Source organism: Carcharodon carcharias, chromosome 12, assembly GCF_017639515.1.
Source record: "Carcharodon carcharias isolate sCarCar2 chromosome 12, sCarCar2.pri, whole genome shotgun sequence".
Classification (NCBI taxonomy): domain Eukaryota; kingdom Metazoa; phylum Chordata; class Chondrichthyes; order Lamniformes; family Lamnidae; genus Carcharodon; species Carcharodon carcharias.
This window is the reverse complement of record NC_054478.1, coordinates 46,583,993-46,610,249: the sequence shown is the minus strand read 5'-3', so window position 1 is coordinate 46,610,249 and position 26,257 is coordinate 46,583,993. Positions and strand designations below refer to the sequence as shown.

General features: G+C 40.7%; 1 protein-coding gene across 1 annotated transcript in view; it reads left to right on the top strand.

Moving 5' to 3' along the window:
• Positions 1-25,593, top strand: part of LOC121284667 (histamine N-methyltransferase-like) — a 31,301-nt gene extending 5,708 nt beyond the window's left edge. The window contains 6 exon segments of the mRNA XM_041200226.1: positions 16,273-16,332; positions 17,906-18,012; positions 19,146-19,231; positions 22,355-22,448; positions 25,251-25,334; positions 25,337-25,593. Coding sequence (XP_041056160.1) covers positions 16,273-16,332; positions 17,906-18,012; positions 19,146-19,231; positions 22,355-22,448; positions 25,251-25,334; positions 25,337-25,593 — 688 coding nt within the window.
• The last annotated feature ends 664 nt before the right edge of the window (positions 25,594-26,257 follow it).

Sequence of the window (26,257 nt, the reverse complement as noted above, 5' to 3'; positions counted from 1 at the left end):
CATTGGGTTTTTTCACCTCCACCTGACAGAGCAGTTATTGGGGCCTTAGTTGAATGTCCCATCTGAAGCATGTTACATCTCAAAATGCAACAATCCTTCAATACTGCACTGACGTATCAGCCCAGAATTTTGTGCCCAAGTCTCTGAAATGCGACTTAAATGCACAACATTTTGACACAGAGGTGAGAGTACTAGCAATTAAGTTGCATCTGAAATCACCCAATGATCACTTAGGAAAACAAGGAGCACGCATGGTTAGAGGATGGACAATCGGTAGTTTAAACTAGCAGTTAACGTGTAGTTTGGGCTAAAATACAAAAAGAAGCAGGCGAGCTTAAAATGTGGAAGGAAGGAGATTGGGGAGAATGGACAAATGGCGGCAGCAGATGGCCAAATATAGAAGTGCACAATGAGGAGTTCCCTAAGAAGCTGCTGGTGCAGTAGCCATCAAGAGCAGGCATAAAGAAGTATCAGCCTAGGTTAGGTGCTCAAATCCTAGAGTGAGGCTAAAATACATGAGCTTCTGATTCAGAGGTAAGAGTGTTACCATTGAGCCAAAGCTGACTCATTGGTAAATGGCTTTACATCTGACATCTTAATATTCATTTTTTTTTCCTACTTTGCTCCCAACCTTACCTGATAATTCGATGGGCACTGGCAGCACTCCAATAGCTCAGTAAACTGGTCATTCTTCCTGTGTTAGCCATGATAATGATGGTTAGCCTTCCAGTTAACCACAGAGAAGGGAAAATCAAAAACAGGTTGAATATTGGCCTCGCAAAATACATTCTGCCAGCAGTTAAATAGCAATCGGGAATGGGAACCCCTGCCATGTGCGCTGATGCCAATTCTAATGCCTCTACCACCACCTGACTGATATCAGCAAACTCTGTGTGGATGAAGCATTGCATCTGGGCTCTTCCTTGTCTGTGTAGCTCAGTACCACACTCGGTACTGCATTTATTATCTGAGTATGAACTTTAAATAATTATAGGTATATTCCCATGGTACAGATTATTCCCTGTAATATTCATCCTATCCCAGTCATGAATATAAATTTAAAAAATGCCCAGCGTTCAATGTGCTTTCATGACTCAGTGCTGAGAAAACTTCACCATGGCAACCACAGCAGCATTTATCAGAAATTAAAATGGTGCCAGCACTCTGTATTGTGAAAGATTAGATGTGCCATTATATATGTTTTCATGGAGAAACCTTCCCCAAGTCTTTCTTGCACTGTCTGAAGGATGAGTCATTAAACCTCTGCAGGTGTCAAGTACCACAGATACACAAGTGGAACTTTAGTGAATACAATCTTTTGCAAAATTTTCAAAAATGTATATACATCATCCATTTTTTATAACTGCACCTTACCTTTTTTAAATTACTGGATCACAAAACACTATCGACTGCGCAGCCATAATAATAACACAAAAGAAGCTGAACTTGGGCTATATGGCAGGTAATGCACTGAAATGCTGGTAATGTCCACCCAGTGTAACAGCAGCAAAGCAATGTGATGCAGTTAAAAAGGGGGGGAAAAAATCAACATACTGGTCCTGAACTTCTGCGGAGTGGCAATCAGAATTGGGGTCGGGCCTTGGTGGGAGTGGACGTTTTGGGTCAGGCCTTGGCGGAAGGGGGTGGGGGGTGCTTGGGGTGGGGGGGGGGGGGGGTAGTCAGGTCTTAGCGGGTGAAGGAGTAGGGTCCAGCAGGGTAGGGGGTTGGGCGGGTTGGGCCTTGGGGGGGGCCAGGGTGGTTTTCCTATGGGGGGGTGTCCCCATGAGGCAGTTGTCCCCACTGGAGGGGTGGGGGGGGGGCTGTGGAAGTAGACAGGGGGAGGAGGGAGTTCTGTGGTGGGGGGTAAATCACCTGGGTGTGGGGAGTCCCCGTTGAGGTTTGGCGAAGTTGGGGGTGTCCATTAGGGAGGGGGGTCAGTGTGGGTCTCTACAGTTGTTACCCAGAAGTTAGAAGTTTCTTTAATTCTTCTAGCTTTTTCTGGGTAACTATTGATGTAACACAATCAGAACCATCCGCATTTGCGATTCAAATTGCATTTTCGGGTGGTTCCCGGTGCAGGGCAATTGCCCATGGAAAGTTTGCACTTCCCAGGCAATTGCTGTGCAAACCTTACCTGGGGACTTTCAGGTGGAGGGAAGGTGGGGCAGGGAGGAGCAATCCCCGGCGCATCTTTGGGGTACCCCCCAGTTAGATTGCCCTGGAGCTCGGAGGTTACAGCCCATGCATATAATGATGTGGAACAGTCCTGCAGAGTTCTAATCATCATCATTTCTTTTCTGATTGCTCAAATATTGTTAAGAAGAAATATTCTCAATGATTAGTGAGTAGGTGCATCATACAACTTCTGTTAATGTTAAAAGTCACTTGCTTTACCGTTTGTAAATCTTACAATTTAGTCCAAGTAATCAGTCTGATTTTTGTGGTATTTTTGCAAGAACTGAGTTAACAAGAAAATTAATGAGTAACACATTTATCATTTTGGTGTCGAAAACCTTGCACAATGTTTGAATAATTGGCCTTAGATTCAAAGCGCATGATTTTCAGTTTGTTTTACTCTAAAAAACATAAATGGAATCTCACCCACCCATTGTATGCTGAAGTGCACCTGATGCTATTTCGTATAGCTCTCCTCATAGATATACAGCACACCTGCCTAAAATCATTAGGAGCCGATTTACAATATGCAAATGAGTCTTGTTTAAGGTAGCAAATGTAATTTGCATCAACCTTACCAGACTATTCTTCAGTTCTGCATTAGATGACTTTTTGTGAGTGCGAATATTCTGGAGGCTGCCACTTCTAAACATTCTATTCAAGGATTGTCATCTGCTCTCAATTAAATCACAAGTTTATTCATTTTCTCTGCCAATGTGCTGTTTTAATATTTTGATGTGTTATTCAAGTGAAAATCAAACTGTCCAAAGAGTTATTTGACTAAATTTTGACTACCAGCTTTTGGATTTGGTGACTGCTGTGCCATTGTGGCAAGAAAATGAGGAGGAACAGGCAAAGTCCTGCAATTCTAGAGAGAAAAGGCAGGAGGGAAGCTCACTGAAGGCCTCAGAGCACTAGATTACCACAGCCAAACTATTAGTCAATGGATCAGTAACCTTTTTTAATCCATTCATGGGATGTGGGCATCATTGGCTAGGCCAGCATTTAAAGTCCATCCCTAATTGCCCTTGAGGAGATGTTGGTGAGCTGCCTTCTTGAGCTGCTGCAATCCATGTGGTGTAGATACACCCACAGTGCTGTTAGGGAAGAAATTCCAGGATTTTAACCCAGCGACAGTGAAGGAATGGCGATATATTGCCAAATCAGGATGGTGAGTGGCTTGGGGGGAACTTGCAGTGATGGTTTTCCCATATGTCTGCTGCCCTTGTCCTTCTAGATGGTAATGGTTGTGGGTTTTAAAGGTGTTGTCAAAGGAGGCTTGGTGAATTACTGCAGTGCATCTTGTAGATGGTACACACTGTTGCCACCTTGCTTCTAGGGTAGATGGAGTGAATGTTTGTGGATGGGATGCCAAATAAGCAGGCTGCTTTGCCCTGGATGGTGTCAAGTTTCTTGAGTGTTGTTGGCACGTGAGGAGTATTCCATCACACTCCTGACTTGTGCCTTGTAGATGGTGGACAGGCTTATGGAAGTCAGGAGGTGGGTTACTCACAGCAGGATTCCTCATCTCTGACCTGCTCTTGTAGCTGCAGTATTTATTTGGCAAGTCCAGTTCAGTTTCTGGTCAACGGTAACCCCAAGGATGTTTATAGTTTACCAACTCTTGACCTCTCTGCCCTGCCAACTATCATCCAATCCACAATCTCCCTCTCCTTCCCAAAATCCTTGAATGTGCTGCTGCCTCCCAAATCTGTTCACATCTTTTCCAGAACTCCATGTTAGAATCCTTCTAATCAGGTTTCCAAGCCTGCTATCGTACCAAATAACTCTTAGCAAAGTCACAAATGATATCCTGTGTGACTGTGATAAATGTAAACTTTCCCTCCTTGTCCTACTCAACCTATCTGCAGCCTTTGATATGGTTGACCACACCATCCTCCTCCAACACCTTTCCATTGTTGTCTAGCTGGGTGGGACTGCGCATAGTCAGAGAATCACTTGCAATGGCTTCTCTTCCTCCTCTCATGCTGTTTTCTCTGCTGACCCCCAAGGATCAATCTTTGGTCCCCTCCTATTTCCCATCTACATGCTACCCCTAGGCAACATCATCCGAAGGTGTGCTGGTTTTAGCATGTACGCTAGTGACACCCAGCTCTGCCTCACCACCACCTCTCTCGACACTCTACTGTTGCAAAATTAGCAAACTGCATATTTGGCATCCAGTACTATATGAGCAGAAATGTCCTCCATTTAAACATTGGTAAAAATGAAGTCATTGCTTTCACTGCTGCTCCAAACCCTGTTCCCTAACTCTTGATTCCATCCCTCTACCTGGCAACAGTTTGAGATTAAGCATGTCTATTCACAACCTGCTTGTCATGTTTGACCGTGAGATGAGCTTCCAGCCTCACATTCATACCATCTCTAAGACAGCCATTTTACATCTCTGTAACATCGCACAACATCACCCCTGACTCAGCTCATCTGTGATTTGTTATGACGCAGCAGATGATGAGTGTCACGTGGTTCAAAACTCGATTGTGCTATCGCAATGGTTTTGCAATTTGTATTTATTTCTAGATGCGTGCACTGAATTCAGAAGTAATAAGTCCACCAAGACTTTTAGATATTTTTTAAAAACTAAATTAAAATGTTTATTAACAAAAGAAAAGATTTCAAACACATACATAGGACTACAAATTACTACTATAATAACTCCTAAAATCCCTAATTAACCTCACTCCCAGTGACATGCCCCTTAAAGCAACAGTCTAAACATAGATTTAGATTTTAAACAGCTCCAGCAAATGAACACAATACCCTGGACAGTGGAATTCCAAATGACTTTTTCCCCAGCTTTAGTTTCAGTAGATAGCAGACTTCTGCAAAAATACTGGAGTCTTCTTTAAGGCTATTTCACAACTTGTGTTAGATGTCACAATGCCTTCTTCTCATATACACAAAGCCTCATTCTCCTTTATACATGCTTCTCTCTTTTTAATATGCAAATTTTATTCTTTCATATATCTTTGAAATTTTGGGCAGGATTTTTCCCTTGGCGGGGGGGCTCGGTGGGGGTGGGGGCACCGCGATTTCATGAGGGCAGGTCAATTAAGGTCTGCCCTGCGTGGATCTTGAGTTACAAGTACTGAGCATTGCCTGCATGGGCAGGGGGAGGGAGAGAAAGCCAGGCCAAGCATGCAGTTCACACATGCATGCGAAAGAGTGCCTCAATCTCCCTGAAGCGCTTTTAAAAAAATTAACAAAGACAGCAAAAATTTAAAAAAACATGTCCCCTCTCTGTCACATGAGATGGGACATGTTTTTAATTACAAAATAATGTTTTAAGTTAATGGTTATTTGATTTAGGAAACCTCTTCCCGCTCGTTGATGAGGATTCCTAAAAAATGTAAAGGCCGTTTGGCATTTTCGTCTGTCCGCCGACTGTTAAGTTGAAGAGGCATCATAGATTTGAATTTAATTAGCATGTTAATTGCCTTAACAGATCTTTTAATTATCAGCGGGCATGCAGCTGACTCTGGCACATGCTCGCCGAGCAAAATATCCCGTGAGTGCATAATGACATCGGGACACATGCCCAACATCATTGGACATCATTTTACGCTCAGGCATGTCAGGCACGCGCTCACACACCAAGCGTAATGAGCATAATATTCTGCCCTGTATCTTCCTCATAATATAAAAACTTTCATGTTGCTACTATTTATTGTCAGTAACTTTGCTTATCTAGCTAATTTGTAAACAGACTGAGACCGTTTTGAAATTCAAATCTCTATTCATCTCTCTAAAAATGGAAATTCCCTTCACACCTTACATGCTAAGCCAACATCCATGTCTACCCATTAGCATATCAAGCAGCTAGCTTCTTTTGATGAGTCAAAGCCTACAATCTACTTGACTCCAAATGTAATTAAATCACACACAGGCAGACCTAATTATACTTAGCCCCATTAACCTACTTTACAATAAACCAGAAAAATATTATGAAAATTATTATGCCTTTATGACACCTCCCTCCTTATGAGAAAATGAACCGTCATCATTTTAAAAGTCGGCTTTATTTTCTTAACCCATCTTACACTATCTACAATACTTATAAAATACCCACACTATTACATTACCAGATACATGCATGAACATAACAATTTATATATATACGCAAGTACTTGGTATCAATAGAGGTCATTTCGATCCAGTGTCCAGGTTTTAAATGTCCAATTTCCCTTTGAGCTTTAAACTCTTGACAGTGCACCTGCAATTAGATTTTCTCCTCCATCCACATGCATAATCTGTAGATTAAATGGTTGCAATAATGTATTCCATCTGAATAGCCTTGCACTTCAGTCTGAAAATCTGTTCAGAAATTTTAAAGGATTGTGGCCTGCATAAACAATTATTTTTGGTCAATTATTTGGAGCATAAAGCTCGAAATGCTGCAACGCTAACACCAGACCCGGAGTCTCTTTATCGATCATTGAATATTTTATCTGTTGTACATTCAACTTTCGTGAAAAATGCCCTATCGGTTTCTCAATTCCAGTTTCATCTTTTGCAACAGTACAGCCTCAATGCCTGTATCATTTGCGTCAATGGCCAGATAGAATACTTGACATAATTAGATACTGCCAAAACTGAAGTCATACTCAATACAGTTTTCAAACTGTCAAATGCCTTCTGACACTCATCTGTCCTCTGAAATTCCTTGTTCATTTTTAATAGTTCAGTCAATGGAGCAACCACACTGCTAAAACTTGGTACAAATATCCGGTAAAACCCATTCATGCCCAGAAATCTCAAAACTTCTCATTTTTTTGTTAGCACAGGGAAACCATGATGGCTTTGATTTTCACATCTCCCGGAGCCACCTCACCATGTCAAATGGTATAGCCTAGATATGTAAATTGCAATTTTGCAAATTCACTTTTAGCCAAGTTCATCGCCAAGTTAGCTTCTTTTAGTTGATTAAATAATCCTTCCAGATGTTGTAAATGTTCCTCCCATGTTTGACTGAAAACTATCAAGTCATCAATATAAACAGCACAATTGCCAAGTCCTGCAATTACTTTGTTTGTCAGTCTTTGAAATGTTGCTGGTACATTTTTCATAACAAATGGCATGACTTTAAATTTATATATAGCTTCACAAAAGCAGATATTTATTTTGCTGTCTCCGATAATGGTACTTGCCATCATCCTCTCAGCAAGTCAATCTTTGTGATAAACCTTGATTGTCCCATTTTCTCAATACAATCTTCCAACTGTGGTATAGGATATGAATCCACTTTTGTCACTGCATTCACCTTTCGATTGTCCACACGTAGTCTTTATGTTCCACCTGGTTTCAGTACCATCACAATAGGCAAACACCAGTTACTGCAACTAAATTCAATGATGTCATTTTGAAGCATGAATTCAATTTCTTTCTGTACTTGTGATAAGTTTGCTGGACTTAATCGGTAAAGATGTTGCCTTATTGAAGTTGAATATTCTACACTCAGGTCATGTGTAGCTACACTTGTCCTCCTCAGGTTATTCCCACAAATGGCTTTGTGTGACTGCAATAGCTTCTCCAAATCACTTTGACACATGCTTGGAAGATAACTCAATGTTACATATAAATTTTTAAGTTATCCAATTTGATTAGAAGAAAATCAATTTCAGAATCCTTTTCTTCTACCTCTTTCTCCTTATCTATCATCACTAATACCTGCTTTTGGTCCTATTCCCTGTCAAAATACTTTTTAAGCATATTTACATGACACACCCTTGGCTTCTTTCTTCTATCTGAAGTATTTGTTAAATAATTTACTTCACTCAATGGGCAGAATTTTGCCCTCGGATGGTGGGCGGGCCCCATCCGCTTGTCGGCGGACGGTCAGCCGAACTCTGCCACTGAAAGAGGACCGGCTGCCATTTTGAGTGGGCGGGCCAATTAAGGCTCGCCAGTGGCCTTCCCGACAGGAAGCGCTATGGACTTCCTGTGCAGGGGGTGGAGGGATTCCCCATCTTTCAAAGTGTGCTCTTTTGCGCATGCGTACAAAAGAGCGCACTGCTCCCTGAGGCAAAGTGCTGTCTCAGGGAGTTTACTGTCAGGTAGGAAAAGTCAAAAAATAAAGCGATATTAAAATTATTAACATGTCCCCCTCATGTGACAATGTCACATGAGATGGGACATGTTAATAAGAAACACATAAAGTTTATTACATTTTTTTAAATTTGTACATGAAACTTCATCCCGCCAGTGGATGAAGTTTCATGAATAATCTGGAGCCCACTGGGGCTCCTGGCCTGCCCGCCAGTCTTAAGCTTGGATGGGCAGGTCTTTAACAAGGTTAATTAGCTTGCCAATGGCTTTAATTGGCCATTGACAGGTCGGCAGGCGGACAGCTGATTCCGCTGTCCACCTGCCTTCCTGAAGATTTAAATGGGCCGGGATGATGTCGGGGGTTCCTCCTGACGTCATCCCGCATCATTTTGCCCACCGTGAGTGGGCCCCGCCCCCAAATCGACGAGGGGAAAATCCTGGCCAATCTCTTTTCAATCCTGTAATGCCCACTAAACCTTCCCTTTAATCAGCCACCCAGTATTGGTAACAAAGCTAACACTTTTCCCCAACAACAAAACTACAAGCTGTGGCTCTCCTATCTTCCTTCACTTTCATCACTTGCTGTGATACCTTTAAATGTTCCCTAGCTAACTAACATGCTCTGTTCAATCTTTCCCTGAAATTTGATACATAATCCAGGAGAGTAGTTTCTGAATATCTCATGAAGCAGCTCTAGTGGTCCCCTTACCTCATGACGATAGACTAATTCAAAAGGACTAAATCCAGTCAATGCATTAGGAGTAACCCTAATAGCAAATAACAAGAATGAAATTCCCCATCGCAACCCGGGCCAACATTTTCCCCCACCAATGGGGGGTGGGAAGTGCAGGAGTGGGCGCGGGTGGGTGGGTCTCCAATCGGCGCCCACAATGAGGGGAATACCACCATTTTACATGGGCAGGCCAATTAAGGCCCGCCCAGCGTGACGCCCGTCTGGAAGCGCTGTACGCTCCCTGTGCGTGCGGGGGGATTCTCTTAGGCAGGAGTGTGCTCTTTCGCGCATGCAGGTGAAAGAGTGCACAGATCTCCCTGAGGCAAAGTGCTGCCTCAGGGAGATCGGCTCCGATGTAAAAGTTGAATTTCAGGTAATAAAAAAATTTCCCTGCCATGTCCCATCAGGTGACACTGTCACATGAGTTGGGACATGTCCTTCACTTTGATTCAAACATTTGTTAAAATTTTAAAAACCCTCATCCCGCCGTGGATGAGGTTTCATGCTTTCTCCGAGGCCCTCCTGGGCTCCCGGCCTGTCCGCCAGCGTTAAAGTTGGACGGGCAGGTCCATCAATCAGGTTAATTAGTTTTATAATTGTCTTAATATACCATTGACAGTTCGGCGGGCGGGCAGCCGAATTGGCTGTGAGCCCTCCGAGCTGAAAATCTAAATGATGTGGGGTGACGTCAGGATGCACGCCTGATGTATCCCCGCGTCATTTTATGCTTCGGTGAGCATGCCTCTCCTCTGCTCACCAACGGGAAAAATCTCCCCCCTGTGGATAGTCCTGACTAAACGCCCTCATCATGGTTTTTAAAGTTTGATGCCATCTTTCCAAAGCCCCTTGTGATTCAGGATGGTAAGCTGTTGACTTAAACTGCTTTATCCCCTACTGTTCAGTACTTCCTTAAACAGCTGTGACATGAAACTTGAACCCTGATCTGATTGTATTTCTTTTGGTAAACCATATCTTGTAAAAAAATTTAGTCAACTCTTCTACAATTGTCTTTGTTGTAATATTTCTCAAAGGTCTCACTTCAGGAAATGTTGTAGACACATCCATTATTGTCAGCAAGTACTGATTTCCACATTTAGTCTCAGGGAAGTGTCCTACACAATCAATCCTGACCCTAGTAAAAGGCTCCTCAAATGTTTGAATTAGAAATAAAGGTGCTGGCTTAATCACTGTTTGTTGTTTCCCTATCACCTGACATATGTGACATGTTCTACAAAGTTTGACTATATCTCAATGCAATCCAAGCCAATAAAAATGTTTTTGTCTTTTTGCCTGGTCTTTCTAATTCCTAAATATTCCCCTAATGGAATTTCATGAGCTATTCTCAGTATCTCATTTCAATATCTAGATGGTATAACAATCTGATCAACTTCCATCCATTTTTCATCTGCTAAAACCTGATACAGTCACCACTTTCTCAGGGTGACTGTATCAGGTTTTAGCAGATGAAAAATGGATGGAAGTGGATCAGATTGTTATACCATCTAGATATTGAAATGAGATACTGAGAATAGCTCATGAAATTCCATTACCCCTAAGGACATTCTGGAATACATTCTGCCTCTGTTTCTGAGTAAGCTGTCTGATATAGCTGCTTTATTCATGGATCATTTTGCTCTAGCTCTACCAACTGCCTTGAGCTAAACAGTTCATCTGCATTCTCTTCCATTCTTTCTTCCCAAACAACCTTATAAAAAATTGTATCAGTTAATTGAACTTAGCACCTTTCCCTGCTTTTTAATTTCCTCTTCTTCCTGTTTCAGCCTGTGAGCATATGATCTCGTTACTACATAATCTGGAAACAATCTAGAATGCTCCTCTTGTAACATTTCTGTTGGAAGCACCTCTACAGGCTGCTCAAGTACTGTAGACATCACACACATCTGTGGCCCAGCTATATCACTACCTAAAATAAATTGAACCCCTGCAATGGGCACTTTTTTACTACTCCAACAATCACCTCCCCTGTTTTCCACTTACTCTTTAAATTTAGTTTCCACAACGGAATAAGGTCAGTATCTCCATGGACCCACCTTATTATCACCTGTGCCTGCAATACTTTCTCTGAAGAACTAGTATCACTATCCCATAACATTAAGGCTTGACATGTGCCTCTTAAAATTTTAATATCTTTACCTGCCCCACCCTATACACATGGAAAGACTTCCCCTTTACATACAAATTCTTTAAACATTTCTGCAACCTGCTCCTCAGAATTCACTTGGGTAAATTGTAAACACATTCCCACTTCTTTACCCATCACTGATTCTTCCTGTTTTACCTATACATAAACCACTGTTTTGTTTTCCTGTCCTGGACCTCAGAACCCAGTACTCAGTACTTTTACTTCCAGAACTTTTCTGTATCCCAATAATTGCAACAGATTTTCCCTGCAATTTCCAACATATTGACTTTGTGTCCAACTTTATTACAATGAAAACACTTCAATTTCCGAATGTCAATTCTACCCTCAGCAGCTTCCTTTTTAGTCTGAGAAAAAACTTCCTGGGAATTTCCACCTTCTCCTCCTCTTCTACCTACATTCCTTTCAATTTCCCACTTTCTATCAGATCTATGAATTGATTCATAACTATCAGACATCTCCGCTACTTGTCTTACTGTTTTAACCCTCTGTTCTTCCATGTGAGTTTTCACTACTGAAGGAATTGAATCTTAGAGCTGTATATGTTGTCTTTACCTCATATGCACTCAAAATAGTGTTCTGAACACATCATCGTCTACCAACACTTCTTCTGATGGTAAAGCATAAACCTCATGAGCTCTACCCACTAACATAGACCGTAAAAGCAATGTCCAGTTTTTTTGGCCATTTAATCTGTTTAGTTATCTTCTCAAAAAACAGAAAGTTGTGATAGTAGGAGATTTTAACTTTCCACATATTGATTGGGATTCTCATACTGCAAAAGGGCTGGATGGCTTGGAGTTTGTCAAATGTGTTCAGGAAAGTTTTCTAAATCAATATATAGAGGTACCAACGAGAGAGGATGCAATACTTCATCTCCTATTAGGGAACCAGACAGGTTAGGTGACAGAAGTATGTGTAGACGAACATTTTGGGTCCAGTGACCACAATGTCATTAGTTTTAAGCTAATTATGGATAAGGATAGGTCTGGTCCTCGAGTTGAGATTCTAAATTGGAGAAAAGCCAATTTTGTGGAAATGAGAAAGGATCTAGGAAGAGTGGATTGGGATAAGTTGTTTTCTGGCAAGGATGTGTTCAGTAAGTGGAAGGCATTCAAAGGTGAAATTTTGAGAGTGCAGAGTTTGCATGTTCCTGTCAGGATTAAAGGCAAAGTTAACAGGCATAGGGAACCTTGGTTTTCAAGAAATATTGGCGATCTAGTTAAGAAGAAGAGAGGTGTATAGCAGGTATAGGCAACAAGGAGCAAATGAGGTACTTGTAGAGTATAGAAAATGTAAGAAAATACTAAAAAAGGAAATCAGGAAGGCAAAAAGAAGACATGAGGTTGCTTTGGCAGATAATGTGAAGGTAAACCAGAAGGGTTTCTACAAGTATATTAAGAGTAAAAGGATAGTAAGGGACACAATTGGTCCCCTTGAAGATCAGAGTGGTTGTCTATGTGTGGAGCCTCACGAGATGGCGGAGATCTTAAACAGTTTTTTGCATCAGTATTTACTAAGGAAACTGGCATAGTGTATAAGGAAGGAAAGGAAACAAGCAGTAGTTTCATGGAACATTTAGAGATTAAAGAGGAGGAGGTGCTTGCTGCTTTGCAGCGAATAAAGGTAGATAAATCCCCCGGGCCTGACATGATATTCCCTCGGACCTTGAGGGAGACTAGTGTAGAAATTGCAGGGGCCCTGGCAGAAATATTTAAAATGTGAGGTGCTGGAGGATTGGAGGGTAGCTCATGTTGTTCCGTTGTTTAAAAAAGGCTCCAAAAGTAAACCAGGTAATTACAGGCCAGTGAGCCTGACGTCAGTAGTAGGTAAATTATTGGAAGGTGTTCTGAGAGATCGGATATATCATTATTTGGATAGCCAAGGGCTGATTAAGGATAGTCAGCATGGCTTTGTGCGTGCTAGGTTGTGTTTAACGAACCTTGTAAAGTTTTTCGAGGAGGTTTCCAAGAAAGTAGATGAAGGAAAGGCTGTGGATGTTGTCTGCATGGACTTTAGTAAGGCCTTTGACAAGGTCCCACATGGGAGGTTAGTTCAGAAGGTTCAGACACATGGTATCCATGGAGAGGTTGTAAGCTGGATTCGAAATTGGCTGTGTTGGAGAAGACAGAGAGTGGTAGTGGATGATTGCTTCTCAGACTGGAAGTCTGTGACTAGTGGTGCGCCTCAGGGATCTGTGCTTTGGGACCATTGTTGTTTGTTGTCAATATCAATGATTTGGATGATAATGTGGTGAATTGGATCAGCAAGTTTGCTGATGACAGTAAGATTGGAGGCGCTGTGGACAGCGAGGAAGGCTTTCAAAGCTTGCAGAGAGATCTGCACCAACTGGAAAAATGGGCCAGAAAGCTGCAGATGGAATTTAATGCAGAAAAGTGTGAGGTGTTACATTTTGGAAGGTCAAACCAAGGTAGGTCATACACAGTAAATGGTAGGGCACTGAGGAGTGCGGAGCAACAAAGGGATCTGGGAGTTCAGATACATAGTTCCTTGAAAGTGGCGTCACAGGTGGACAATGTTGTAAAGAAAGCTTTTGGCATACTGGCCTTCATAAATCAAAGTAGTGAGTATAGGAGTTGGGATGTTATGGTGAGGTTGTATAAGACATTGGTGAGGCCAACTTTGGAGTATTGTGTGCAGTTCTGGTCGCCTAACTACGGGAAGGACATTAGTAAGATTGAGAGTGCAGAGAAGATTTACTAGGATGTTGCCGGGTCTTAAGGAGTTGAGTTACAGGGAAAGGTTAAACAGGTTAGGACTTTATTCCTGGAGCGTAGAAGAATGAGGGGAGATATGATAGAAGTTTACAAAATTATGAGGGGTATAGACAGAGTAAATGTGAGTAGGCTCTTTCCATTTAGATTAGGAGAAATAAACATGAGAGGACATTGGTTTAGGGTGAAAGGGGAAAGGTTTAGGAGGAACATTGGGGGGATCTTCTTCACTCAGAGAGTGGTGAGAGTGTGGAACGAGCTACCATCTGACGTGGTTAATGTGGGCTCACTCTTAAGTTTTAAGAATAAATTAGATAGATACATGGATGGGAGAGGTCTGGAGGGTTATGGACTAGGTGCAAGTCAATGGGACTAGCGGAATAATATTTCGGCACAGACTAGAAGGGCTGAATGGCCTGTTTTTCTGTGTTGTAGTGTTCTATGGCTCTATGGTTCTAAGTGAAATAAGGAATGCCTCTGCATACTTTTCTTCAAACTTTGGAAGAGCTTGCACAAAGTTAAACATTTCTTCACTGGGTTTTAGGTTGAAAGTTTTTTCATCAGCAGAACCTTCCTCAGCATCTGAGGTCTCTTTTTCAAAGTCCACCTTTTTAAGTTGGTACTCTCTGTCTACTTCCCTTTCCCTCTACTCCATTGTCAACTTTTCCCTCTGGAGATCAAGTTTTTGCTTGTCCATTTCTCTTTGAAATACTTGATCTTTTTCTCTTTCTTTTCCTGCTGCCTCTAGTTCAATTTTTTTCATTTCCATTGCTTGTTCAAATTCAAGCTTTTTCATTTGTAGCTGAAATCTCACTACCTCCAGCTGTGACTTACTAGCACCAGGTATCACTTCCAGTTTGAAACGCTGTGCTATCACTTCAACTATTCCTAATTGCTTTGCCCCTACAGGTAACTTCAACTGCAACTTATCTGCCAACTCTGTTAACTTACCCTTGAACACTTTTTGTAACACAATCAGAATTATATCTTCTACTTCCAAACATGTTTTAGCCATGGATACAGCCATTTTTGCAGTCTCGCCACTTAAAAAATTTCTCATACCAACTCCCGAATTCAAAGTGCTTCTCGTACTCATAACCTTAAGTTTCATCAACTCCAAACCAATCAAGGAATTTCAAATATTCCGCCGGGAGCACCCAATTTGTTATGGCATGGCAAATGATGTGTGCCAGACAGATCAAATCCACGAAGGAAAGTTGATCATGTTATCACAACAGTTTTGCAATTCATATTTATTGCGAGATGCATGCACTGAATTCAGAAATAATAAGCCCACCAAGAACTTTACAGACCTTTTAAAAATTAAATTAAAATATTTGTTAACAAAAGAAAAGATTGCAGGCACATACATAGGACTACAAATTATAATAACTCCTAAATTCCCTAATTAGCCTGACTCCCAGTTATACCCCCTTAAGGCAACAGTCCAGACATAGATTTTAGATTTTAAACAGATCCAGCAAATTAACACAATACCCTAGACAGTGGAATTCCAAATGACTTTTTCCCAGCTTCAGTTTCAGTAGATAGCAGACTTCTGCACATATACTGGAGGCTTCATTAAGGATATTTCACACCCTTCTGTTAGATCTCACACTGCCTTCTTCTGACACATAACTTCATTCCCCTTTATATATATTTCTCTCTTTTTAATATGTAAATTTTAAATATTTTAAATAAAATTCTAAAAATGCAAATTCCCTTTGCACTTTACAGTCTAAGCCAACATCCATGTCTACCCATTAGCATATCAAGCAGCTAGCTTCTTTTGATGAGTCAAAGCCTCATATGTATTTCCAATCATAATTACTCCAAAATTCATGCTGGCGCCTTTAGTTGCCTGGGCCCAAGGCTCTGGAATTTCCTCCCTATAGATCTCCACCTCGTTACCTCACTTTCCTCTTTCAAGACACTTCTTAAAAACTACCTCTTTGACCAAACTTTTTGCCATCTGACGTAATATCTCCTTTGTGGCTCAGTGTCATACCTTGTTTTATAATGCTTTTGTAAGGTATCTTGGGAATTTTAATTACATTAAAGACACAATATAAATATAAGTTGTTGTTGTCATCATGCAATACAAACTTTATATTTCTTTACCTTAACTAACACATTTCCATTTATTACAAACAGAGATGTTTTATCTTTGTCATATTGTTCATGACAGGAAAATTAAAAGCTGTAACCAATTTCTTTGTTTTTAGATAAAATAGTTCAAATACGTTGGTAGCATTTGTTTTATAGATGTACAAATTAATTGCTAAGCTTTAACATATTAAAAATAAGATCTACACAGCTGTGGGTTAGAGAAGACGTTTGTTACAAATGTCATTGTAGGTTAGTTCCGGTCAGTTCAAAATAAAACTTTTCTTACTTTGCAGCATTGGTAAAAAAGGAGGCTCCAGTCTTAATGTCCTGGGGGTAGGAAGTGGTTCAGGTAGGCCCTGCAGTGTCCATTGTTCTGTATTTACTGACTAAATATTGTATTAATTCATCGTGTATTTTATCATCTACCCAGGGTATTTAATCAAATTATTATTCCATACTAAGGAGAGGGATGAAATACTGCATATTGATGGATCCCCTATTGTTCAGCAGAGACAAATATAAAGCACACTGGATTCCCAACCCCCCTCCCCCCGTACCATTCCATTATTCCAATGCCATCCATCGCATATCCTTCCCATTCCTTTCATTGCTCTCATATCACCCCTATCCCACCCTTTCCTCCTATGCCATCTCCATCCCTCCCATGCAACTCCATCCCCCCTCTGCCAACCAATGCCATCACAATTGTGCCTGCCATGCACAGTGCTTTACATCTAGTGAGGTTCTTCTGCAAAGCTCTGTTGGCCTGCATCTGTGGAATGACAATTGTTTAATTAGATATTTCGAAATATTCGGGTGCTGGGTGTACCCAGGGAACGCCCACCACTAAAATTCACCAACAGATGCACTCCTTAAACAGACCAATCAAAACATTTCAGTCAGACAAGAACTGTGCATTACTATTATAGATAGCTGATGTGCTGTTACTTTCTGAATATTTTAGCTCATTTAAAACAAAATTCAGGTAAAATTTTATTTCCTTGAGAATTGTATTTAATAAATGGTTGTTTTTTAATGTATGTTCCAGTTGATATTTCAAATAGTAACAATTTTTTATGTGGTTTATGAAAACTTGTGTGATAAGGAAAAACAATCTAAACATTTGAAATGAGTTTTAAAAGAACTGCAGGAGGCTGAATGTGAAGGACAAGGCATAGAGCCTAAACAGATCTGCAGAAAACAATTAATTAGCCAACTAATTAAGAACATGGTGTTTTGTCCAAATGGATAATTAAATGTGGGATGTAAAGGATTAAACTCACTGTTGAATGCTTTAAAATATGGAAAGCAGATGAACTGTGTGTCATCAGCATCAATTTATTCATTGACTCCAGTTTGATTTAAAATGATTCCAAATGACAAATTAAATTTGGAAAAGGTTTTGGAAATTGTTTCAAAACATTTTCCCAGAAGACAGCAGGCTGCAAATAAACAATGGTAAATTCAAAAAAATAATGATGGAATTATATCTAACTTCAGGAAGGAAATGTCAATCAGTCATCAATCAGTTAATCAGTTCCCATATCCAATGCACCTTTGAGAAGAAGCAACCTGTTCATTCATGCAAAATGATACTTTTTTCTAATGTTCATTTTCCATAATTCAGTAGTGTGTTGTCTTATTTCAATGTATTCATTTCATTTCCTTGTGTGGAAACAAATAATCGACTTGTGAGCGAACAAGAAAAAACAATGAATGTGCAATAAGGTAGTGCTGCCTTCACAAAAATAGCCATGCTTACATTTCAGTTAAAATTGATTTGGAAGGTAAAGGAAAATTACAATGAGCAATACAAGAAGTGAAATCCTAGCAGTTTTAATCAAGCTTACTTAGTGCTTTTGAAGGTGTGCTGTAACGAATCTGTGCAATGAGGAATTCAGAAGTGTTCTTTTTTTTCCATTCAAGTAAAATAGACTTTGAAATACTTTGCAAAATTCAGTCCAAATGTCCAGGCCTTTCAATTCATAATGAAGTGGTGGAGCCTAATCCTGAACAAGTCTCCAGCTACAAAGGTATTTTTTTAAACTTGAGTTTCATGACCTTTAGTAAAATATTATTGGTTTGGATGAATTTTTGTGCTCACTGGGATGAAACTATGGGCTGAATTTTACTTGCTCCCAGTGGGCATGTTTCCCATCGGTTGGGGGGACACATAAAATGGGATGGGTACCCATCCCACCACCTCCTCACCCACCCCCAAGCTCACCCCATAATACTTTGGCGGGCAGACACCAAAATTGGCAGATTAAGGGTCATCTAGGCTTGTTAGCAAGCCAATTAACCTTGTCCATGCCATAAAATGTTTGATGTAGGCAGCAGGGCAGGAGCAGGAAGCCCAATGTTTTACCCTAGGTGCTTAAAGGGTGGAAAGGAAGTGGGGGTCTTTGGGGTCTTCCCTTTGGTGATCGCGGGGCAGCACCCCTTAGGTTGGACCTCATCCCTTCCCTCCTAGCGCTCCCTCCCTAACTCACCCTCTCCGCCGCCCCCCCCCACCCCGCCCGCCCGCCCCCCCCCTCCTCACTGCCCCTCTCCCTAACCTACTCAAACCCTCCTGGCCCAAGAGCCTGGACGTACCTGCTCTGGGGATCCAAGGCCTTGGGGTCTTTTCTTCTCCAGCGGTCCTGGCAGCGGCCACTGACACATTCCTGGCACTGTCAGGATTGATTTAGCTGCTGACCAATCGGTTCGGCTGGCAGCTCCAGAGGACAGGACTTCCACCCCGATGAAGGGCGTAAGTCCCACTCGGATCTCATTAATCTTCTCTGCAACGCTTTATGGCTAGAGAGCGGATTGGTGTGGAATGTGTTGGCTCCATGCCAACGTGGTTTCCGACAAGGGCGTGTCACTCCCCCACCTCACCATATTGTTCAGCCCTATTTATAACCAATTGCAGAATGTTGTTGAAAAAGACCAAAATTAGTGCTAATTTTCCTTGGCTAAACCAAATATACCAATGTTCTCTGTTGTTGCAGAAGTCAATGAAATGAGTGTTCACATTTGGCCTTCTAGAAACTGGATATGATGAAGTGACCAACAAAGCTATTGTTTACAGCCACCTTATTAACAAGGGTAATTTTTAAATAATTCTATCCATGTCCCAGAGCTTTTGAAAGAAAAGGGTCCAGGACTTAACATCTCCTCACTTGGAACCAGATGCGCTCAGAAGAATCTGAAAAGCAAAACAAGGAGAGAAATGAAAACAAAAAGTTTGATTTCATTCACATGATCCAGGTAATTGCAGCTGAAGATAACTTTACAAGCAGCAGACCGGGGAGATATTCAAATATCATCGGGGCTGGATGTAAACCCAGTTCTAGCTATCAAGTACCTAAATGTGCCACATAGTGCCCAAAATATTGGTGGTCGTATGTAGTGTAGTCATTCTTAGAAGTAATATTTTTTATGACATTTTTTTCTTTAGGTCAATTATTCCTCATTTTTGATCTGCCTCCTCTGGTCCCAAACGGATGTGTGGGTGCACTGCTCATTTACTTCAAAGAAAGTTCATGAACACCTTCCTGGTTATGTTGGAGACAACTCAGGCATGACCGTCTCCTGTAATTTTCCTTCTATTTTGGAGGAATTCACTACAGCCATCATATTTGATCATAGGCCAGATCAGGAATTGAGTGGAGCAGGAAAAAGTGATTAATGACAGGATAAGGGACTTAATTTTTTTGAACAGAAAGGTGCAATAGAGTTGATTATCTGAAAGGATATATATATATAAAGATATATATATATATATACATGTATATATCCCATATATATCCCATATTAAGATTTTCCAAACACACTCTGATAAAAGTGATACCCAATCACCTGACCGTCCAGTTTGACTCTTGTGTCCAAAGCTTTGACAATGTCATATTTCAGTCACTTGTACCTGAGCTTTTGGAAAAGTAGAACTTGAAATTAATATAACCTTCTTAAGTGTGGAACTGATGGCTATTTTGAAACAGCAGGCACAGGTATAATGGCATGAATGGTCTTTTGTGCTGTATGATTCTATGATTATAATTATCAATGGGAAATAAATTAACAGGAGATTTAGAAAAGTTGGAAATGATAAGACTTCAAAAATCATTATGAACCACTGTTTTTTGGGATGGCTGAGTGGCACAGTCTGTTTGATAGGCTCCTGGGACCTGGGTTCATATTCATCCCAGACTAATGGGTTGCAACTCTCACCTCTTTGACCTGAATTTTGCCCTTGTCGGGTGCACTTGATTGGCAGGCCCAGAAACAGCCACAATTTCTGTGTTCAGCCGCACACGATCGGACCTCAAACGTGATTTTATGCTGGCTGACTAATTAACTGGCAGCCAGCATGAAACGAAGCTGAGAGAGGCTCAGAGCTGCCGGGCGGTTGGGGGGTGGGGGGACAGGGGGGTGGTGCGGGAAGAGGACAAGCACCTTGAGAAGTGAGGGTACAGGCAAGCATTTCCAACTAGCTCCACTGCTGTGGGGCTGCCTCAAGGAGCTGCAGTATTGTTCCAATGATATTTGCACAAAAAAAGCCGCAAACCCTCTCCGTGATGCAAATTCAAGCAACAGATAGCAGAACTCATAAAACCTCAACCTTCAAACTTCTTTAATTTCATCCCGGACATTTTATCCTGCCCTGGATCGAGTATGAAGTGAAAACGTGAAGGCCACCTAGCTGATTGGCCCGTCCACCAACCGTAAAAGCCCACGGGCCACGTAAAATTTCGAATAATTGCCTCATTAATGGGTTTGATTGCCCACTTAATTGGCGGTGGGCACACTTTCGCCTTCCACACACGCCCATCCAATGTCTTCTCATGCGATTTCAGATCAGACATGGGCCCACTCATTCAACGTAAAATCCTGGTCTTTGTTTCTGTAAGGATTGTTTGAGAAATGTACTTGGGAAGTCTCTATTGAGACTGGAGATGTTTTGTAGGGCAAAATGCAGAGAGCCAAAAAGGTCCTTTGTGTATGCTGGTTTTGCTGATGTCAGCTAGGATAATACTAGGGTCATTACAATTGGCCTTAACAGCCTTGGGGTATGGAGGGAGGGAAGAAATCAGTCAGGATTTCTGTTCCTGGTAACAGCGACTGACTAGAAATGACCTTGCTTGTGAAAGTAGAGTAAGGACAGGAATTGGCTGTGATGGCACAGGCCCATAGTTACTGATCTGTTGCCATTCACCGTTTTGTTCACAGATGAACTATAACCAATTAGGCGAATTGCTTGTCAACCCAATGAGACTATCCCAGCATACATCAGTCAATGCCTTTGGAAGAATGGGGAGAACTCAAGAAGAACTTAGATTATGGGCAGAATTTTGCCTTGGTGGGTGGGTGGGCCACACCGGCTCGGTGGCGGGCGGGCAGCCAAACTCCGCCGCCAAAACGAGGCCCACTGCCATTTTGAGTGGGCGGGCCAATTAAGGCCTGCCCAGCAGGCTGCCCGACGGGAGTGCTATGCACTTCTTCTGCGGGGGGCAGGGAGAGGGATTCCCCATCTGTCAAAGTGCACTCTTTCACGCATGCGCACAAAACAGCGTACTGCTCCCTGAGGCAAAGTGCTGTCTCAGGGAAATTACTGACAGGTAAAAAAAACTCCAAAAATAGAATAATATTAAAATTATTGACATGTCCCCCTCATGTGACAATGTCGTATGAGATGGGACATGTTAATAAGAAACACTTAAACTTTATGGAACTTTTTAAAAATGGACATGAAACCTCATCCCGCCAGTGGATGAGGTTTCATGTATTATCAGAAACCCGCTGGGGCTCCTGGCCTGCCCGCCAGCCTTAAGGTTGGACGGGCAAATCTTTAACAATCTTAATTAGCCTGTCAGTGGCCTTAATTGCCATTGACAGGTTGGCAGGCGGACAGCTGATTTTGCTGTCTGCTCGCTTTCCTGAAAATTTAAAGGGACTGGGATGACCTCAGGGGTTCCTCCCGACATCATCCCCCGTCATTTTCCCATCAGCGAGTGGGCCCTGCCCCCAAATCGCTGACGGGAAAACCCTAGCCTATACTGTGTTACTTACTATGTTTTCTCATAAAATGAAATTTTCTTCTGTTATAGTCCAACTTCTAAAGTTAGATTCTGTTGTTCCTAAAACTTCTGAGATAGCCAGTAAAAATAAATTGATTAATTGGACTGCAGTCTCTACCATACTTGTTTCTGTCAGGTGATTCTCTTGTAATCTGATTTCTTACTTGTGGAGTGTATTTTTCTTTCTTGGACCATGAGGAAAAAACTTGCACAATTTCTGTCATTCATATTCGCAAAACTAATACAAATTTTAAAATGGGGATGTAGCATTTAAGAAAATATATATGCATATCTCAGTGTCTTTTTTCTTGTCTAGATGTTGTATTTTGTGGAAAGTATGCATGATACCATTAAGTACTTCCATAGCCTTCTGGAAACTAATGGCAAATTTCTCATAATCACCGTTTCAGGTATGTGATTGTCCAGCGTTTCCAATGTATACTAGCACTAATGATATTTATAGAAACTCAAATTCCACAGGGAAAAAGATAATATTTCTTATCTTTGATATTCACCTTCCTCCTGATGATAAGTTCGATAAAATCTTCTACATACACCAAAAAGATTATGACTATAGGAGCAGCTCCTGGAGCAAAGTAAAAAAATTGCATAATGCATATTGAACTGACTAAATAATAGAAAGCACAGGGTAACTGTCAGTGCTAAATGCTTCTAAGTGAGCAACTATGATCACTAGTGATTGGCCCTCAAAGCTCCGGACATTGATATGTTTCTTATGTGTTAAAAATAATAAATATCTGTTGTAATATGGGTTCTTTAGAAGTCTCAATGATAAGATCTTGAGATTTGAATATTTAAACATGAATTGTTAATCGTTAACCATTTACAGATCCTAGGTTAATGTCATGCATGGCACTGTTACCTCCATGCAGGCTGGTTCCAGAGTGTTCTATCTATTCTGTTCTCTCAATCTATTACCATTTGACTCTATACATCATACCATGGGCAGGGCTATTCTCCAGTCCTTCATTACCCTTGCTCTGCTAAGCACCTTTACATTACAATAGCATGCAGGCACATCATACAATATCATGCAACAATAGTCTCAAGAGCTTAAAGAGGAAGCATTAAGTTGCATGAGTAATTGAGTATGAAGGGGTAACACCAAACATCATAGTCCCTTTTATAAGATGGATCACCTCTGACCATACACATTTCCAAGTTTTCTAGAGCAGCACCTGACCATCGGAGTGGATGAAGTTGTCCTTCCTCTCTACAGGATCTTTCACAGCAGAGTCAGAAAACCTGCTTCAAGCAGCTCATGATTTTCTGCATCATGCTTCACCTGACTCACTTCCCCACTGTTTTCCCACATTAAAATCAGTTCACAGAGGTAATGTACTTGAACAACAATTTTAATTACGTCACACTCAGGATATTGTGTGCGATTTGAGGGCACTTTGTTCTAGGAAGAATATAATAACAATGGAAAAGTTAAAGCAAAAATTCATTTAGGTGGTGATGAAGGGTTACAGTTAGGAAAAAAGGCTTTGCAAGTTAGTAATACAAGCAGAAAACTACTCAGCAGATTAGGCAGATCTGTAGAGAGAGAAACAGAGTTAATATTAAGGTCGATGAACTTTCATCAGAACTGGGAAAAGTGACAGATGTAATAGGATTTGAGCAAGGGTTGGGAAGGACAAAGACAAAAGCAAGGTCTGTTATAGGGTGGAATATAGGAGAGATTGAGTGCCGGAAGCTTACTGGGCTAAAGGGAATGGTGATGGGGCAGGTGTGCTGCTGTCTGAGAGCAAAAAAAAAGCAAAAAGAAAGAGAAAAACCAAAACAAGTTATAAAATTGTATTGGCTGCAAACAATGTGGCCTCCTCTACATTAGGGAAACCAAATGCAAGTTGGGTGACGACTTTGCAGAACATCTCCATTCAGTCTGCAAGCAATACCCCAAACTTGCTGTGGCCTTTCATTTTACTTCTCCACCTTGCTCTCATGCTGACATCTCTGTCCTTGATCTGCTTCACTGCTCCAGTGAAGCTCAGCATAAGCTTGAGCAACAGTCTCTCATCTTTCGATTAGGCACTTTACAGACTCCAGGACTCAACATTGAGTTCAACAAATTCAGACCAGAATGCTGGTGCCCATTTTGTTTTCTTTGCACGTTTCAGTTTTTCTCTTTTTTGCTTTCAGACAGTGGCACACCTGCTCCAGACACCTTTTGTTTCTTTATTTCTTTTAATACCCTATCATCATTCCCTTTGGTCCTGTAATGTTAACTCTTCTGTCATTCTTCTGTTTTCCACCCTGTTATAGACCTTCCTTTTGTCCTTGGCCCACACACCTCTTGCTGAAATCCTATTACATCTCCAACTTTTCCAAGTTCTGGTGAAAGATCATCAACCTGAAACATTAACTCTGTTTCTCTGTCCACGCATGCTGAGTATTTCTGGCATTTTCTGCTTTTATTTCAGATTTCCAGCATTTGCAGAATTCTGCTTTGTGGAGGTTAGTGTTTCTTTCGCATTGGAGTGAGAAAAGATGATTTAATGGAAGTACTCAACGTTATGATAAAACAAATAATGATCGAATGTTCTCTTTGCTGATGTGGAAACAAGACACCACATATTTAAGACAAGTGAAGAAGGCACTCAGTAGAGCACATACCTCCACCACTCTGTGTTGACTCAAAGTTATTAGGGTGGTGTAGCTCTTCCCTTAGGTTCTTCGCTGTTGGCTGATGCTCTGAAACTACAAAGCTCTCAAAAGAAATATTTTTGTTAAGAGCTTCTATCTCACTGAAGCCAATCCACATTCAAAAGCCTACTCTGAAAACTCTGCTCACATTTTTACAACTGTGACAAATTCCACCATAGCAAATTAAACAATCCACAGCATTTTAAAGCTGTAACAACATTCTAAATAAAACAACCCACAACTTACTAAAAAAAAAGTCAATTCACCCTATCTCGCAATGTTAACAGACCCTTTAAAAAATTCCAGGATCAGATCTGCATTTTTGCCAAAAACTAATCATTTCTTCCTTGGGCAATATCCTATCTGTGTACCATGTTTCATTGAAATCCATCCATTAATTTGTGAGATATATTGTTTACAGACTAGCAAACAGGGGCAAAAACATGACCTCCGTAATATTTTGCAAATGAATCCTAATTTAACAATTTTGGCACTATCAACATTTGAATCTAACAAAGTGTTCCAAATATTATTATTAACAGATAACAGTGGATGGCGTCCACTTTGGAAAAGATTTGGATCCCGCTTTCCCAGCAATAGTCTTTTCCTTGATGTCTGTAAAACTCTTTTGATGAAATGGGAATGAAGTGCCAGATCTATGAACTTCCCTCTGACATAAATGTTACAGAGTGTTTCATTGAAGGAAATGAAATTGGCGAACTTCTGTTGGACTTCCTTACAGGAACAGTACACTTCAGGGAAACTGCCCCAGCGGATCTGAAGACTGAAGTTCTTCAATATCTATATCAGCATCAGTGCTCAAGAGAGGAAAATGGGAAAATTATTTTCAACAATAATTTGCATGCAATAGTGATTGATTATTGATTTGATTTCTAACAATCGGTCATTATCCAGGTAACTTCACTTAGAATTTTCATAATAGTTATATATTTTTGCTTCGGGTTTGATGTAATTATTAGGTTGTGTTTGCACCAATACTTTGAATTTAATCCAATAAATTGCTCTTGAATTTACAAAATAATTCTTAAGATTAAAAATTAATATTCATAGGTTAAGAGTTGGAGCTTCAGAGATTTCTTCCTGTAACTAAATCATTTTGATGAATCTTACACATGGTCATTCATCACAACCTTTTCCCCTATATGGGAAGCTTATTTTGATTCATTTAAAAACAAAAGCAGGGTTTTTTTTTGTTGCGACAGAATGAATTAATTTGTTCCCTTTTTACTTATTACAAGATGCATTCCAAGATAAATTTAATTGACTCAGTGATATTTCTGATGCAAAGATCAAGAACTGAAATATAGATAACTATGAACTATTTTCTGCATTTTGCATAGGGTTTTATATTTAGGTAGAATTTTTTTGCTGGCTAGCAGAATTATTTTGTATAATTTACCGCAACTTGATAAATATAATTTTTATTTTCTGAGCAATCTCATGTAAAGTATCTACACTCACCAAACTCCAGGTAGTTTTGAAGCATGTTCAGGCATCAGTTGGAATTGTAAGATACGTTATTCTGGCC